Raw genomic sequence first — 18,476 nt, forward strand, 5'->3', positions numbered from 1 at the left:
TAATTGAAACACTTCTAGTTAATAATGACCATATATGATTGAAAAACTAAACTTTCAAGTTTCAATAATTTATTGCATCAGTATATGAGCAAAATTCAAAACCCTCTTCTCAATTTGAGAAAAGAAAATAAGAAATTTCTTGGCATCTTCTAACATGAAACTATGGATCAGATGATGCAAATCTTCTATTGTAGAAATTTTTTGTTAACCACATCAGCCATACACTTATAAAATCAAAGATAGAAATAGTAGAGAAAAAAACAATTTAACAATCAATCTGCATTAGTATCAAATAAACCTTCGAGTAATTATTATTAACGACAAACCGATGTTAAAACGGTAAAATTCAGATATATGATCGATAAATGATACAAGAAGTCATCTAATATCGTAATTTCTAGAAAAATAATTGCAGAAAATGAATCGATAACGACAAACAAATAACAAAGTGGACTTTGAAAAAAAAAAAAAAACTTTTAGCACTAATAAAAAGTCCATGAAAGAAATAAGATAAGAATAAATAATGACATATTGTACCCCGAGGAATTCTTCTTATTATCCTAAAGAGAGCTACTCCCTTCAATTACTTCATCCCCTTCAACCATGGTCACAGTTATATATACAGGTGACACAGCGCCGGAAATGGAAAGCTCCAAAAATTTATTCTACGTAGGATTGAGTTGTGCCCTTATGTCTGTCCGAGGGAATCTAAACAATCTATTCAAGCTCTGGATGTCAGCTGACATATGGAAAGTATTTAGCCCACCATATCTAAATTAGATGGCTAGATTCATCCAGGAACTAGAATCTATATTTCCATAAATGGAATGGAAACTAGATTTACCAGCCATATAGAAGGCCATATCTAAATTAGATAGCCGTACAAAATAGAGAAAATTAGACACAAAATTTTAATAAAAAAGGGGGGGTATTTATTAGCTTTTTAACATAATGACATTATTATTAAACTACCCTCTCTTATTTTTTTTAAGTTTAGAATGTAAAATATTTATCAATAATTTTTATCTAGCATAAAAGAAGATACTTTTTATTGTACTATGATAGTGGGTATAATATTTGATAGCTTTTAAACCATTTAAAATAATTAAAACAAGAACAAAATAGTTTTTTTTTTAAATCTAAATCGTGTTTTAATCATGATTAATTAGATTCAACTAACAAAATAGCACGATAGTTTTGATGGTAATTATAATATTTTAAAGAATGTAACAATAATTATTATATTTTAGAAGTTTTCAATAACAATTATGTAAAAATAACTAAAAAGAAAGAGTTCAAAAAGACAGCTGAGCTCCTTTGTATATATAGCATAGCAGTAGTTGCAATTGATGTAATTGTGGGTGTAATTGAGTGGAGTTTGATTGATCCTTGCTCTAAGTAATCTGAGTCTAAATTTAATTTGGAGATGATCAAAGCTTGGCATATTTAATTTTATCTCATGATAGAACTACTTTAGCTATTCTTTGTTGCATCTTGACCTCAACTTTCTAAGATCTCTCAAATACATTTTCTATTAGTTCCCAATTCAGCCTTTTTGTCAAGAAAATATCACATAATGTAATCAAGTTTAGGCGTCATAGGATGGTTTTATTTTTAAAAGCAAATTATAATTCATCCCTCTTATCACATAATGTAATCAACTTTAGCTTACCCTCTTATGCTTTAACTTTAAGCACTTAAATTTCTCTGGTGCACACCCTGTTGTAATTATTAGTCAATCGATTAGCAGAGATATGAAAAGACTTAATTAATAATCAAATATACTATTTCTGTTCTCCACTATTTGACAAATGGAAACTAGCTATGGAAACTGGTGGAGGTTGTCTAATAGAGAATAATAAATGCCTTCTTTCTTATCCTTCAATTTGTACCGAGGGATGAAGAGGGCATGACCAATTATAAATGGTGTTCCATAGTGATAGTTATAGTTTGCTAGTTATGTGATGTTATGAATTAGATTTGACTGATTTTGGTGTTAAAAAATTATAATATAGTACCCTCAGAAGTTAGGGTTATAATAGCTTTAGTTTTAAGTAAATTAGAAATTAGATGAATAGTTAAAAATAAAATAATGAAAGTAAGTTAGAGTGTGACAAATCGGTAAATATCTAACATTGCAGTAGTTATCAGAGTAGATCGTCTTTATCTTTATAAAAGTAGATCATAATCCTAGATCCACCTTAACTCTAGCTGCCATCCTCCACCATGAGCCACTCTATTATACGGCTATGATAAAAGATAAAGGCAATAAGAATAAATTGCTAAACTTAAGTTTCATTCTACGAAGATAATCAAATCTATATACGAATTATCCGCTTTATATAAAATTTAAATCAATTAGATAAATCTAACTAACTAACTAACTCAATTTAACTCGACTTAACTCAATTGACTTGACTTAACTCACACACCACACTTTTAACACCTTGTCCTCAAGGTGGCTATTCCTTCTATTCGTACAACTAATTAGTGGACTCAAGTTTATTTTCTTCGAGTTCGCCTAGGAATATGAGATAGCCTAATTGGCGCTTGCATTTACGAATGGGGGTGTAAATTGCTCATCATAGTAAAAAATGCAAGCCTTTCCTTTTGCACACATCTAGGTCATTGGGTATAAAGTGGCACGAGATTTACTAGCTATTGGGCTGATCCATTTGCATAGGTTAGGTTAGGATAGATGCAGTCTCTAGTGGGCTATGGGCTTGAGCCGTCTTTCTTCTTTCCTTTTTACGGATCTGGTTCAACTGATCCAACTTGGATTCCGTTAGAACAGCTAGGGAGAAAGCTTCACTAGAAGTAGTGTGCCTCAAAGCCTTAACCTCAGCCTAAATATTAGGTTTAAGCCCACTAATGAAGGTACTAATCAAGGCCTAGTCAGACTTGTTAGGGACCCGGTTGTAGATCCGTTCGAACTCTTCTTGGTAAGCTCAAACTATTGTTGGTAAGTCAGCTTAGTCAACATGACATGAAAGTCTTCGTACTAGATTGGACCAAATCGAGCACAAATTGCATCCACAAAGTCCTACTAAGACTCGAATTGTTTAGTTCGCTCAGCTGATTGGTACCACCTAATCTCAACACCCTCCAATTGGAATGAAGCTAGCTAGACTTTTTAATAGTCGGGCGTGCCATGGTACATAAAGAATTATTCTACTAGATAGATCTAGTCTAGCAGGTCTCTTCTAGAGAATTTTAGAAAATCAAGCTTGACGGTATGATATTGGGTCCCAAAATGTGGCCTATTGTCGTGGGCCAAGTGACCTCATAGTCAATGTTAGTCACATAGGTCATAGGCCCACGAATCCGGCTCATGTTGCACTCGGGCTGCATGCGGGTTTGGTTTAGTCCGATGGCACAGGTCCACCATGACGTTGCACTAGTCATCCTCAAGCTTGTACTCAGGCCTAAGGTCATGCACATGCCTTAAACTAGCTAGCACAAGGTGGTTGAATCGATTAGCAATAATTTGGCTTGCCTCGAAATTTGTGCACTTTATATTTCCCATGCATTTGCCCTAACCCTAACCTAGTGTTGAGATAGGATTTTGGCCTAGGAGCACCACCACAGGCCATTGTAGCCTCGATGGTGGCTGGCCACAAATAGTCGCCATCTAGCGAGTCCTTTCGATGGTGGAACAGTGGCGAGTGACGGTGATAAGCCAATACCGAGCTTAGGTTCAAGCTAGTACCGTGGCAACTAGGGTGAGTCGTCGACTGGTTCACCACCCCCCGCAGCTGCAAAATGGACTCGTGGTCCTATTGCAGGGAAGTGGTGGCGGCGAGAAGCCCCGGTGAAGCCATCCCAAAGAAAGGGATAGCCCACCGTAGTGGTTGCTAAGGGTTTGGCCACCCGACGGTTGCCAACGTCTACGACAGCCACCACTGGCTAGCAGCTAGCCTGAGGAAGCTAGTAGTGGTCGTTGATAATCGTGGGAGCATCAGACCCATGACCACCAATTGCAAGTTAGCTGCAATAGTAGTGATTGTCAATGGCGGTCTTTCAGTAGTCTCCAGCGGCTCCTGCTAGTTTGGCTCAGGTGAGAGGGTCCATGGAAGGGATCGAATGTCGAGGTTGGGGCCAGCGTAGGTTGGATCGCCACTAGTGGAAAGGTACAATTTTTTATCCTAGCTTCCATTGTAGGTGGGGAAGATGACTTTACGACCACTATTGTAGGCGACTTAAGCATGATAGTAGCACCATTGTCCTAGTAATGTCGACTCTAATACAAATGTTACGAATCAAATCTTGACTCATATGAACGTAAGAAAATTATGATATTTTACGACTGATAGTCTTGAAAGTTAGGGTTCTAATAGTTTTAGTTTTACGTAAATAAAAAATCAAGATAAAAAGTTAAAAATAAAAAAAGTAGAAGTAGATCAGAATGAGACAGATCAGTAAATATCCGACGTAGCGGTAGTTGTCGGAGAGTGGCAAACGGCTAAGGATGGTGACTAGAGTTTGGGTGCTTGAAGGTGAATTTAGAGTTACGATCTACTCCTACAAAGATAAAAATGATCTAACAACTATAATAAAAATAAAGACAATAAGAATAAATTGGTTAAACTTAAGTTTTATTCTATGATAATAATTAACTTATGACTACTCCTATTTATAGAGTGCGAGGTACAAGGTGCGAGATGCGAGTTTTCAGATAGTTAAGAGTATCAAATATAACAAAAAAAAAAAAAAAAAAAAAATATATATATATATATATATATCAAACAAACGGATGTGTACAGAGGCTGTGATTTAGGAGGATTTTTTTCTTCTTGATTTAAATGTCCGTAGGCAGAAGATTCCATTAAACTCGAGTAGTACACAACCCACCCAGAGATGGGTCAGTCCAGATTTTACAAGGATATTTTTTGTCAGCTAGTCTGGCTAGAGGATGAGCATAGACAGCAAGCATTTAAATGATACAAGGACTGAGTATATGAAGCAATCCAGTAGCACACTACTAATTCTTCAGTTGATATTATGGGAGGATTGATTCGGTTGATTAAAAAAAAAAAGCCGACATAGTTACCTAGCACGATATTCTCTCTCCTGCGAATGTAAACCCGGGTTTATTCACTGTAGATTGGATGACAACGATCCCTTCCTCGCGCTTTTTCTCAACCCGCTGCAAACGTTTGCACGGGAGGTAAATTCTATCGAATGCCCATCTTGTTCAAAACCTAATTAACTATTTAATGTTGCGAATTAGATGCATATATTGCGATTTTGGGCTGTGCCATTAGAGGTTCTAATTCATCTTCCTGCAATGTTTCGCAGTGGGAATCACATGTGAAATTTAGCCCTAAATTTGATCGATTTTCGATGCTCGGATAATGGCTTCTAAGATTGTTTTGATTTGGGCTTTTGGTTTGTTCTTGTTTAAGTTTTGCTATGAGAGCTCAGGTTTTATGTAGTCAATTTGATTTAGTTCAGAAGGTGAGAGTGAACTTAAATGGAAACAAATTGCATTGGTTTTTATACTACATGGTATAGAGGCTTAAGCATTTGGACTGAATTGAATTGTATTATGTATATCTAATCTTAGTTGGTTTATGATTATGGTCTCCTAATATGGTTTATGTTTGCCTCTCTAGTATGTTCCATCTATAACATGCATCAAGAATGATGACAATCCCATTTATATATGCTGATTTCGTATGTGATAGCCTCCCGGAAAGCTCTGGACATGGGTTAAAGCATTGCTTCATAGAGATGAAAGCGTTAGTTATTCAAGTATGCATTGTGATAGTTTTAACAAGGTCTTTTTTTACATGTATAGTTGTATACCCCTCTAAATTTCTTATTTATGTTTATACCCTTCTAAATTTCGTATAAAAGGCATGGTTTTTACATGATTACCATCCAGGTTACTTTTTGACTGTTGTTAGTTAAAATCCAAGTAACTTAACAGGCATAAAGGCACATATATCTTTAACCGAAAGGAATGTATGCAAATACAAATAAAGTTATTTATGTCTTCCTACATTTAACTTGATGGAAGTTTAATGGTTAAAATATATTTGCAGGGTATGCATGTGAAAAACAAGGGTTTTAACTAAGGGTTATCTATGTAAAAGACCAAATGTTTTGAGAGAGATATACAGACAAATATTAACTTTAGAGGGGTACACACATAAATAAGAGATTTTAGAATGGCCTCCATGCTAAAAAGCCCTTTTAACAATTGTACTTGTACTTATGGAAGATTCACACTTTTCTTTCTAACAAAACTTTTGAGAAGTTCAAATTTTTTAATAACTAATACTTATGTGACAAATAGAAAATTTGGGGAGGATACTCCGGTCTACTTTAGAAAGGATTTCATTGTAGCTATCTTTGTCTATGAATCTAGTATTGTGGTTTTCAGCTATGATATTGAATGTATCCGTGCTATTGCTTCTGCAACATTGTGGCGCTGTTGCTGCTCCTGTTTCCACTACTATTGCCTGCATTTTCTGCATCAACAACTTTGTTTAACATTGTGTAGCAAGTAGTGCTGCTATTAGCTGCACAAGCAATTGATCCATCTAGCAGCATTTTGTAGCATGAGCCATTTTTATTTTTTGGACAACTAATTTGTTGCTTATTCATAGGCTAAATTTGAATGGTTATAGTTGAAAGATATTACTAGTACTTACTATGTAGCATAATAGATTAGATGACACTCAATTATGGTCGTTGTTGACAATTAAATTGTGATTTTGTAGAACTAAAAGGATTGGATTTAGTTGAAAAGTACTCTATTGTACATAACTTAAATTGGTCAGACTTCCAGAACCACTATCTTCTCAATAAGTTTTGCACTTGGAAGTGCCTTTTATTTTCCTTTTTGTTCTTTGGAAGAAACTAATGCCTTTTCACCAAGTATAATCTTTTCTGCCTAGTCTAAGCTTTGGCTTTCTGTGCATGCAGTCCATTTCGCTTATTCTGCACGTAACCAGTGTTATTATTACATATGCTGATATAGTTAGTTCTAGTTCCGCGCTGTTGTAGAAATCTAAAGTAATAATTCTTCTTAGGTGAAATCAGTGTGCAAGAAAAATCTTGTAGGCTAGAAGTAGCTCTACTGTCAATGCTTCAGCCTAGCTGTACTTGCAACCTCAATTACTGTAGCAACATACATTCTGTTATTGCAGCAGCAGATTCTGCTTCAACAAAATATTTTGCAGTTGAGACAACAGTTATATGTTGCTGCTGCAGTAGACTTTATAGGTCATTGTGCAGCAAATGCCTGCGCATTCTGTTACTTTGTCACCAACAACCATGCTGAGATGTGTAGTGACATGATAGATCAAAGTGAGATGCTAACATGTGACATTACCATGCTGGTAAAGGAATTATCTCTACACTTGTGGTGGCCATGCCAACACACTGATGGGATGGCACAGTATTAGGGGTGAAAACGGATCGGATACGGACCGGATAGTGCTCAATCCACATCCGGATCCATATTTTTACTCCGGATACGGATTCGGATTCGGATACGGATATTAGATGGATAGCAAAGTTTAAAACCATATCCTGACTACACGGATATGGATAATTTTTTGAATAGAGGATCGAATCTTAAACAGATATTGATCAAATTTTAAATGAATTATAATTTTTTATTTAGACATAATCCGAATTTTTTTCAAAAATTCTATCCGTATCTAAATTTTTTTCAAACATTATATTCGTATCCGAATCCGTATCCGAATCGGATAGATATTTTTTATCCGAATCCGATCCAAGTCGGGTCGGATAGCGGGTCAGGTCGGAGTTAATCCGACCCGTTTTCACCCCTACATAGTATGAAGGGAAGAGTGACACACCTGCATATTCAAAGAAAAATTGTATAATTTGAAGATTTACACAACTAGACAATGAAGAACAATCAGCCTTCGTGTTCAGATCATTAAAATTGTTTGAGGGAGCAATATCCTACTTACATTTACTGTTTTTTTTAAAAAAAAAAATTGATAGAAGGGTGAAGAAAAACCTGGTCTTGCACTATCAAGAACAATAGTTGTATTACCAGAACCAGTAATTTTATAATTATTCTGGCTTTGCATATTTGCATTTTAGATCATCAACTTTTATCCATAACGCAGGATTTTCCTCATTAATTTTTTTTTTTTTTTTTTTTTGCTTCCTCTGAAGTAGAAAGTGCATAAACTTGAAGATGAGAAGCAGTAGGGCCTAACCTCAAGTGCTAACATTATGGGATTTTTCTGTTCCATATGCTCGAGATATATTATCTTGGATTTTAAGTTTCCCTAAATCCTTCGCTGACAATGGACATTTTCCTCCAATTCTCTGATTCTCATTAGGTCAATCATTGACTGGGATTGTTCAATTCCTCCAAAAGACATGATGTACAAGGGGACTGTGTGAGATCAATGGTGTTGAATCTTGGAGTAGTTGGACCTGTCAAGACCCTCAGGGCGGGGAGAAATAGTTGCTTTACGACAATTGAGAGACGCTTCCTCCCTACTTTACAGGCCAGCTCTTTCTAAATTTATTCTTAGATGATGATTAGTTGAGTACAATGATAATTTCTGTTTTGTGATTGTCCACTAGTCTACATCATCAAGAAAATATTGACTATTTAGTTTCTGACTTTCTGTTTGATTCAATTATTTTTCTCTAACAAAAGGTTCTAAGCAATTACCTTCAGAATTACTCGGGGGCCATTGTTTTACCATTAAAGCTCTCTCGCTACTATGGTCTTAAAGAGTGTTGGAAATCATTATTTAATTCCTAATGGTGTCTTGAATTATTATCCGATGCATATCATCTTTTCTTCATGAATGAGAGGTTAGTGAAGTGGAGAAATCTAACTAATTAAAGCTCACAATTATTTTACAAAGCAGATTACTGACATAATACATAGCTTATCTTTTTCATAGGAATGGGAGTTCACATAACGAGCACCTACCTTTCATGACCCTGATACTCTTTTCCTAATAGCAATTAATTTTTTCCAAAAACCAAAGTATATGCTTCTCTTAATTTTCTTCTTAGATATTTGTTTGCACTTTGCAATCCTGTGTTCACAGTGGTCTTTCCGATAATCATGTCATTTGTGTGGCATGTCTTCACGTAGTCCATTGTAATTCAGTAACGAGTCCAACTGTTGGTTATTGTAACATATAACGAAATTCAAAGGCAAATAATTTGTCATCTCTTACAGAATAAATTACTTGGTGTCAAAGAAAACAAAGTAACTATCTTTACTTAATTATTAAGTCCGGGAACATTAGAGTTCTGATTTAAGCTAGATTCAACCAATGGTCTTTTGTCATGCATCAAAACATTTGCTTCATATTATATGTCTCATCAGATGGCCTTTTGCTCGGAACGTTGTTCATTTCAGCAAGCATTAACACATTTTGTAGACTATTCTTTGTTTTCTTAACAGTTTCCTTTGGAGCCAAAAGTTGCTTTGCAATTCGATTTTCAATTTACAATCAATTGTCCTTTCCATTTTATACAACTCTCTTTTTACAAGATGAACTAACAAATTCCAAAGAATACCAATTTTTGACTAACGAAGAGATCGTAAGACTTCTTGCAGGACACCCCTAAACCTTCTACAATCAAGATTAACATTTTGCCGATTAAGAAAAACAGACCATAGAGCATTCCATCCTTGTTTGTGGATTGAAAGTGGATCTGTGAAGACTGGATGATCTCTCGGGTACTGGTATATTAAAGAGCTTTCTTCTTCTTTGATATCATACTCTAAGTACTTTATTCCCATGTCTGATGCTGGATCCCCGAAATCATGTCGACATGCATAACCCAATCCTCCCCATGGGACTATTTGGAGCAATGTTGCATTGTCTGGAAGGAAGATCATGTTAGCCAGGCCAGCTCCATGAATACCCATCATTACATCACATGAGTTCACAGTACGTGCAAAGCGTGGTAAATTCCTAGTCTCCTCAGGCCCTGCAAGAATTACTTTATAACCCAATCTTCGAGCCATTGAAACAACTTCTTTCTTGTTCATGAATGTTCGCGACCCTTTTCGGTAGAGTATTACAACTCTTGGCTTCTTCGTTCCAAAGCTCACGGACTTCCTGCTCAAGGAGAAGGATTCCCTCAGGAGCTCTCTGAAGTCAGTCATGGAGTGCCCATTTGGAGATTTTCTGGCATAAATGCCGAACTCTTTGTGGCTTAGAAGTCCTGCGTGAGCTTTTGGGAAACAATGTACTCTCTTCTCTCTGTCCAAGTTGATGATCTCATAATGTGATAGCCGGGCTAGTATTGGTTGATACTTCTTGATCCATCGTGAATTGAAGTTTGTTACGAGGAATTGAACTTCCCCGTTGTATTGGCGGGAAGTGATGAAGAGGGGGACCAGAACATCAGTGAAGTCATGGAAGAAGTTGCCTAAAAATCCACCAGTGGAGAAGACTATGGCTGGAACAGTATGGTTTATACTGCATTTAGGTGATTCTTCAGGCCTAATATGCCCTTTGAGTGTTAGTTCTTTGATTTTTTCCATGACTGGCTGTTCCCATTTTCGAGCATATGGTCTAACCTTCCACAAGTTTTGTCTTGAAGTATCTAATTGAGGGTTCCCTGCTAAGATAATTGTGGAAATTTGGCTAAGAACCCTAACATCCCCATTCATTACACAAGTATCTGATCTTCGCTGGGAGAAATCACACACTATTTTGCTCTTTGGAAGCTTGTCACCTGCACGTTTTTAAGAGGAAGAATTTAGAATTTTGTAATTTAAATGCTAATACTATGGAAGTCTAAACCTACTTATGTTATTTCTCTTCATTGGACATGAACTAGCTGCACCGCAATATCTCTCAGTGAAGATATAGAGAAAAAGAAACAAAATGATGAAGATTTCATTTATTTTAGTACTTCCCAACTTAAGCTACATCAATCCTTTTTGGAGAAAAAGAAATTGAGTTTCAGTAAGTTGAACTTGATCAACATCCTCACTTCTGGGGAAAGTCAACTACTCTTACATAGTAGGGAGAAAATATAATTAGGTTGTTATGATATAAGTGACATAAAATTTTCTAATTTGAGGGATGAAAATCATGACAGAAAGATTTCTAAATACTGAAGGAACACTTATGCCCTTTTAAAGAACTATTATGGCTGCATCTGGGGGGCCAAGAATTTGACTTAAAGTAGTAAAAGGAGATCTAGTACTTGAATCTATTGCATGAATAAATTAGAAGGTTGTTCCTTGTACCTTCCGTTGTGTCATGTGACTCCTCTTTCTCTTCTACATCATGGGGTTCAACATCTTCTGCATAACATGCATAATCATCTTGCATCAGAATTTCCTTCTTGATAGCGAATTGTAGAGCTTTATATGAAATCAAGTTTTAGACTTACCAATAATGGACCTGCTTTCCATGATCTCTTCTTCCCTGATAGAGTTACCTGACAGAGGATTCAAGTAAACAAAAAAAAGAGCATGACTCGCTATTTACAAGATCAATTTCTCTTATTCTGCATAAAATGCATACTGCTGATAGCTGACATCAGAATTCCTTTTTTCCTGAAATTATACATCTTGTACCCTTTAAAAGAATAAAGACTACTGTACCTGCATTAGGGAGGCCAAGATTTTTGACTAAAGTGATAAATGGATCTTTAGTACTTAATTAATTGCATGAATAAGTTACAAGGTGGTTACATAATCATACCTTCCATTGTGTCATGTGGTTCCTCTTTCTCTTCTGCCACATGGGGTTCAACATCTTCTGCATAACATGCATAATTAGCTGGTATTAGAATGTTTTTCTTTCTTTTTTCTCACATTGTACAGTTTTGTATGAAATATAGTTTAGACTTACCAATGATTGACTTGATATTGACAATCTGTTCTTCCTTGTTAGAGTTACCTGAAAGAGAATTCATGTAGGCAAAAGCAAAAGAATAAGCATGATTATCACTTATATATAAGAAGAACTTCTCATCTTCTGCAAATGTATAGAATTGATAGCTTGCACCAGAGTTTCTTTTTGGTAGCATTATGTATCTTTGCATAGAAAAGACCTTAGACTTACCGATACTTGACTTGATATCTGTGATCTCTTCTTCTTTATCAGAGTTACCTGAAAGAGGATTCAAGTAGACATTGCAAAAAATAAGCTTGGCTATCACAATATACAAGATCAATTTCTCTTCAAAATAGAGGTTAAATTATTCGGAGTAAAGATGGTTGCCATTATTGTTGTTCTTTTTTATCTTTTCTTTGTAAGATTTTACCACTAGCATGTAAGGGTATTATGCAGAGATTTATGTGGTAAGGGATGCAAATGCTTGGTTTGACCTACTAGATTTACAGACCCTAACTGTATGCATGGCTTTGACCACTAGATTTCTTGTGTGCTAGTAGTAGGCTTGAGCTAAAATGCCAATGAATTCGTAAGATGGCTGAGTAACCTCTTGCTTGTTTGGATCACTGTTTATGATGTTGCTAGCAATATGGTCTTCCAAGTGAACTTCTTTATCTTAAGTATCACCTTCTTTCACTCAACTCCTCTTTCCAAATGTTCCGAAATTTGATGCATCTTTGCGAAATGATTATATCAAGTTATTCTTTGAAGACCTTTATACAGATTAAGGTAACTTAAAGTTGTATATCTCTGTCATTAGATGATGACGATGTTTCGAAAGCTTTGCTCTTGTAGTCTTGTATTGCATAAGCCTGAATTGCAACCATTAGGTTAACAGTTGTTATCTATGCATTGTTCTCTAGTCTACCTATGTATTTGGAAGGTATGCATTGTCCTAAAGCTAGACTCCTTACACCTTCAAGCTTGAACTTTTTCCCTTTTCCCCTTTTCCTTTTTCTTTAATACATTATTTAAATTGCTCAGTAGACAAAAGAAAAAAGAAGAAGATTATAATCCCTTAAAATAATTTGGATTAAAAGGCTTGTATTAGAGATAGTTTACACTTACTGACAAATTTAGCTCTTTCACTTTCCTTCTCTTCATTAAAGATTGGCAAGTTTATTATTGTGGCATCTGCATCAAAATTATGAAATTTGCCTAATTTGTTTGCAGGAATTAGAAGATATAATCATATGATTAAGAGTTAAACCTACTTGTGATGAGTACATTATCCTCTTTCTCCTCTACAATAATCGGGATTAATGTTCTTTCGTGATCTGCATAAGATAAAAACTTTTGGTTATGCAATAACAATTAAAACATTTTATTAGCAACAATTGTAGTAATAATTAAACACTAATAATAAAACGATTTTGTAATAAGAAAAGAATTTGGTCAAATAATTCAATATGGAGACTTGTTTCCTTGCCATTCAAATTCAACACCTTCCTCAACTTCTCAAAAAGATTAAATTAAAAAAAAATTAAAAAAAAAATCTTCTTCCTCACAACAATTGTTAACTCTTATGGCAATTCAAAGAAAAATCTATGGCAATTATATTCTTGTCTTCTAAATTATGACTCAGTACTGTATTGCACCCTAATTATTTGCCTTGAACTATTTAAAATGCTATAAATTCTACCATTATAGAAGAGTGCTTATATTTTATTCTCTTGTAGTATAGCTAAAATTCAAGTTACCTCCTTATAGTTTTAATATCTATGAAACTTGAGACAAAAGAAGAAAGGATTTTTACGTTAAAAAATTATTTCCTAATTTCTTAGTATTTTTTTAAATTTAAAATTAACGTCGGTATGACAATTTAGATACCGGCTAGAACTACAAGGAGGTTAAGTAATTCAAATGAAAATAGAGGGATGCACTTTAAATTTTGGCATAACTATAGGATATAAATTATATTTTCCCCTATTATTAACCATTTTCCTTCAACATTAGAAGTAAGAAAATTTTGTTGACCAATTAAGCTTGGTGACATCTTGGTATGTGGTTTTAGCTGAGTTTGTCCATTGACCATCACTTTATAAAGCTTTTGCCATAAGATATCCCCTTTGACTTCCTTTCTTCCAGCACTCAAGAATTAATTGCCAGACTAACCAAAACCTTATCCTTGAAATGGAAAGAAGAAGGCAATTGTTTGGTATACGGTCATGTTCAACTCCCATGTGGAAGATTAGTATATTATCTGGACCACACTTGCTATGCAATCTACTTTTATTCAAATTCTAATTTTAAAACAAGGATTTAATATTAATAGTGTTCTATTTTTTGTGTGTGTATGTATACTCTTTGAATAATTTCTTATTTATTTTTATACTCCTCTAAGGTTGGTATTTGCATGTATACCTCTCAAAATATATATATTATTTGCATAGATATCCGCCCAGATAATGTAATAGAAAAAGATTAAAATACCGTTAACTAAGAAAAATATATGGAAACTCGTCTATTTATGTCTAAATTGTTCAAATTTTAATGGTCAGTTAACTACTATGTGTTTTAAAAGGTATACATAGAAATATCATACAAGCAAATAATAATACTATCAGAATTTTGGAAGGGTATGTATGCATAGTTATCACTAATTTCTTGGAGGGATTTTACCCATATGAAATTGGGTTTCTATTGAATTTAACTCTTATCTTTCTATGAGAAGTATTTTAATTTAAGAAACTTATTTCTAAGTCAAGTAGAGATTCACGTAAAGCCACGAACAAAATAGAAAGGATATATCTATATATATGTATCAGACTCTGTAACACTAATGCTTATTGCTTAAAATCAAGCTAGAAATTTACTTGGCTCACTGGAAAATCTTGCATCTTCTTCAACTACTCGTATCCGTATATTGGTGCCCAGCGAGAGCTGCAATTTGACTGCAGAAAAGAAGAAGAAGAAAGATGTGAATCAATAGCAAAGTATAGACTTGTTTTAGTAACACTACGAATCATAATATCATGACAAGAATATATTACTCACGAACAGCGAGAGGATCCAAGCTCAGTTTGATCACTCCGACGAAGAAGATAGGGAGGAGGAGGCAACCGACGACGATAGCCAGAATGCGAAAATTCCCCAGTTTTCGGGCCTCGATTCGGCCTGCGATACCCTTAGGCGACTTCATATTGGCATCCTTGTTCTCCTTGCTTCTCTTGCATAGAGCTCCTGAGCAATGGTGATATGAAGTGTTAGATGACATCTACCCTTCCTTCCTTCCTTTAGATTTAGATGTTTAATTCTTGTGAGAACTTTGGACCTTATAATGCACGCTAGAATCTTATAAAGTTAGTAGTTAGTAATCACATCCACGCCATCAAAGAGAGATGTTGACATTCCAATTACCACTTACAATATTTTTCTTGAAAAAAAAAATTCCTATGGAATACAAAACTTGCTTTGCTGCTCTGTACACTGTAGCAGATACATCTGGGTGATTAGTATAATCCTTTTGTTAATTTCTTTGATCATAATGATGCGATTAGCATCTAATTAATTATCTGTTTGATGGATGATTAGAGATTAAATTTAATTAAGGACTACAGCTATGCAATAGGCCAAGTAGGTCTATTTTCTTTTGCTTTCACAAGCTATGTGGATACTAATCTACATGCTGTCTTCGATTCATACTGAATAGGACAGTGTTGTCCTAACTAAATTTCTCTATTTAGATAATATTTGAGGTTATCAATACAACCGTCCTATTTGACATCCACAAGTACAATATTATAAGTTTTATGTGGTCGATCGCTATTTGTAATGCAGTGGCGGAGGAGGGCATTATCCTGAGGTACGTTGTGGATCGAATACAGTAAGCCCTCGTTCATTTCAAGAATAATTGTTTTCTTATTCTAGAATACATTTTAAACCACTTATCGACTTACTAATTTACTTTTAATATTAATCTCACTAATCTACTTTATATCAAATTAAAAAATATTTACAATAATTTTATAAAAATTAAAACATTTTTTTTTCTAACATTTATCTTTATTTTAAATCATATCAAAAACAAATATTATACTCTTGTTCTAAAATATAAGTTAACATAAAAATAATTATTTCTAAAATAAAAAACTTATCTTAAAAATAATAAAAAAGAATATTTATTTTAGAATTGACTTTAGATATATCTAAAGTAAACGAGGCCCTGAGGAGAACTAGTTTCTTATGGTCCTAATATATCAACATTCAAAGTATTAAAATTGATGCAATCCTAGCTTTTGGTGAATTAGGCTGCACAGGAAGTCCATAGTGGCTGCCACAGTGAGGTCAAAAAGAACCTACAGCCAACCACATAGCTGACAGAGAGAATAATAGCAGAATATTGAGAAAAGAAAATGAACAGTTCATAGTTTGCTGCACAACAAACAACCTCTGACACCTAAACCAAAGTAGTTCCAGATTGGTTTCATAAGACAAGACAAGCTTAATATTCATAGGACTATGCATTATTACCACACGATCACCAATCATTGGCATATTTTTTGACAACTCATAGGAGAGTTCCGAGGAAGATAGTAGGTGTTTGTTGGATTTTGAATAATTTTCAAATAACACTCTATATTTTTTTTATTACTTTATTTTTAACATTTCATTTGCGAGCTATTCGTAATTTGATCTTTTCGTTTTCTCTTATAATTTTTATATTAAATTTGGTTTAACTTTAACTAGTCAAACGAAGATAACTAGTTAGGGGTGAAAACGGATTAGATACGGACTGGATAGTGCTCAATCCATATTCGGATCCATATTTTTACTCCGGATACAGATTCAGATACGGATATTAGACGAATAGCAAAATTTGAAACCATATCCTAACTAAACAGATACGGATAATTTTTCGGATAGAGGATCAGATCTTAAACGGATATTGATCAAATTTTAAACGAATTATAATTTTTTATTTAGACATAATTAACACAAAAATATTAAGAGTTTCACAAAAAATAAATTTTTTGTATGTCAAATACATATAAAATTAGAAAAATTAATCTCTACGAATAATATATAACACACCATTAGTAATAATATCAATATTCACTATTTAAATAAATAAACTAAAAAGTGTAAATCATTCAAAAATATATGTGAGTAAATAGATATCCGATATCCATATCCGAATATTATATCCAATCCGTATCTGAATCCGTATCAAGATTTTTTTTTAATAATTCTATCCGTGTCTGAATCGGATAGAAATTTTTCATCTGAATCGGGTCGGATAACGAGTCTGGTAGGAGTTAATCCGACCCGTTTTTACTCCTATGACTAGTGCATATCCTCGGGTGAACTCCTCAATGCAAAGGTTATGACCCTAGCTGTTGTAACAAGTGGTTGGCTCAATAGTATTGAAAAAATTAACTTGAAATTCTAAGAAGATTGGCATAGTTTGATTGACTAAATCAGACAAATCGAGCTAAACTGAGCCAAACTGAATGTTACACCTCTGGGGCACAAGTCGGTTGCCACAATGGCTTAATGAGCTTGAACTTAGCTTGAGACAGAGCTCCAAGTTAGTTGTTCTAGGTTGACTTGTTTGCTTTTGAGCAGATTCTAAGTAGTTGTTCTAGGTTGACTTGTTTGCTTTTGAGCAGATTCTAAGACCATATACTTCTATGCAACTTAGCAAGACGAGAGACTCTTGTTTTCTTTGCTTTTTTATTTTTTTTCTTTTAGCAAAAGGTCTGTAGATATCTAATTAATGTTCAAAATTATGATTAATCAGACTACTACTACACATAGATAATCTCTGATAGCAAGACTGGCTCAATTATACACACTTAAATTATTGCATTAAAGTTGAACAATGAAAATGTGCACTCGAAAATAAGGAGTCGATTTTTCAAATTGAGTTTCTTTTGCTAGATTTTATAATTGGCAAATTGGTGATTAAACAAAGTTACTCATATTGTACTCTCTAGTTTTTATTGTATGATCTGTGGCATAATGTCCTATGAAGTTTGGAAGTTAAATGGAGTTGGTGCGGCAGAGATTAAAGTTTGTTTGAAGCTTGCTCGAAACTTGTTTAAACTTTGAGCAAATCTTGCCCGAGAGCTCCAAAAGATAAAGCTAAGTATTTTGTTCAAAGTTTGTTTGAACAAACTTCAATTATTCGAAGTTGTTCGAACAAACTTCAATTGTTCGAAGTTGTTCGAACAAGATTTTTTTTAGAGTTCTAAAAAAATAATGCTGAGTTGTTTGTTCAAAGTTGTTCGAATAAACTTTGATTGTTCAAAGTTGTTTGAACAAACTTCGAACAAGATTTGCTCCAGAGCTTTATAAGTCATTTAAAGCAGCTTTCAATAGGTTTGTTTGAACTTGTTCAAATAGAGATCATTCAAAGGGAGAGTTAGGGAGATCAACGTTTTATCTTGTTGGAGTTCTACTATATTGAAGATTCAATTCGACATTATCTCAAGGTTGGGTACTAAGCACAGAAAGCGGTGCATTAAGGGGAGTCAAGTAATGCATCATCAAGAGGATTGTGGGAAATAACAATCGGATTGTAAGTGTTTTGTAACTGTTATTTTTATAATGCTTGGTTTGATCTCATAGAAGAGATTCGTAGTTTTT

The 18,476-nt window shown here is 34.3% G+C and overlaps 1 protein-coding gene and 1 long non-coding RNA gene across 3 annotated transcripts; one reads left to right on the plus strand and one right to left on the minus strand.

The window, feature by feature from the left end:
* The first annotated feature begins 4,799 nt into the window (after positions 1-4,799).
* On the plus strand, positions 4,800-8,619 carry LOC140770071 (uncharacterized). Its single transcript, XR_012105993.1, has 2 exons — positions 4,800-5,167; positions 8,334-8,619. It is a non-coding gene; the product is annotated as an uncharacterized lncRNA (long non-coding RNA).
* An 805-nt stretch (positions 8,620-9,424) lies between these two features.
* On the minus strand, positions 9,425-15,139 carry LOC140770070 (beta-1,2-xylosyltransferase XYXT1-like). 2 transcript variants are annotated; one of them, XM_073111057.1, is made up of 10 exons: positions 14,883-15,139; positions 14,702-14,779; positions 13,100-13,162; positions 12,954-13,019; positions 12,054-12,101; positions 11,841-11,888; positions 11,691-11,747; positions 11,377-11,424; positions 11,231-11,287; positions 9,425-10,710 (listed from the first exon to the last, which is right to left on the minus strand). In XM_073111057.1, the coding sequence occupies exons 1-10, from the start codon at positions 15,100-15,102 to the stop codon at positions 9,551-9,553; spliced, it is 1,845 nt and encodes a 614-aa protein (XP_072967158.1). In that variant the 5' UTR covers positions 15,103-15,139; the 3' UTR covers positions 9,425-9,550. The 2 variants fall into 2 exon arrangements, with proteins under 2 accessions (XP_072967158.1, XP_072967160.1); XM_073111059.1 differs by lacking the exon at positions 12,954-13,019.
* Between the last annotated feature and the right edge of the window lie 3,337 nt (positions 15,140-18,476).

The sequence above is a fragment of the Typha angustifolia genome, chromosome 11, assembly GCF_048772165.1.
Source record: "Typha angustifolia cultivar Huaian chromosome 11, ASM4877216v1, whole genome shotgun sequence".
Taxonomy (NCBI): domain Eukaryota; kingdom Viridiplantae; phylum Streptophyta; class Magnoliopsida; order Poales; family Typhaceae; genus Typha; species Typha angustifolia.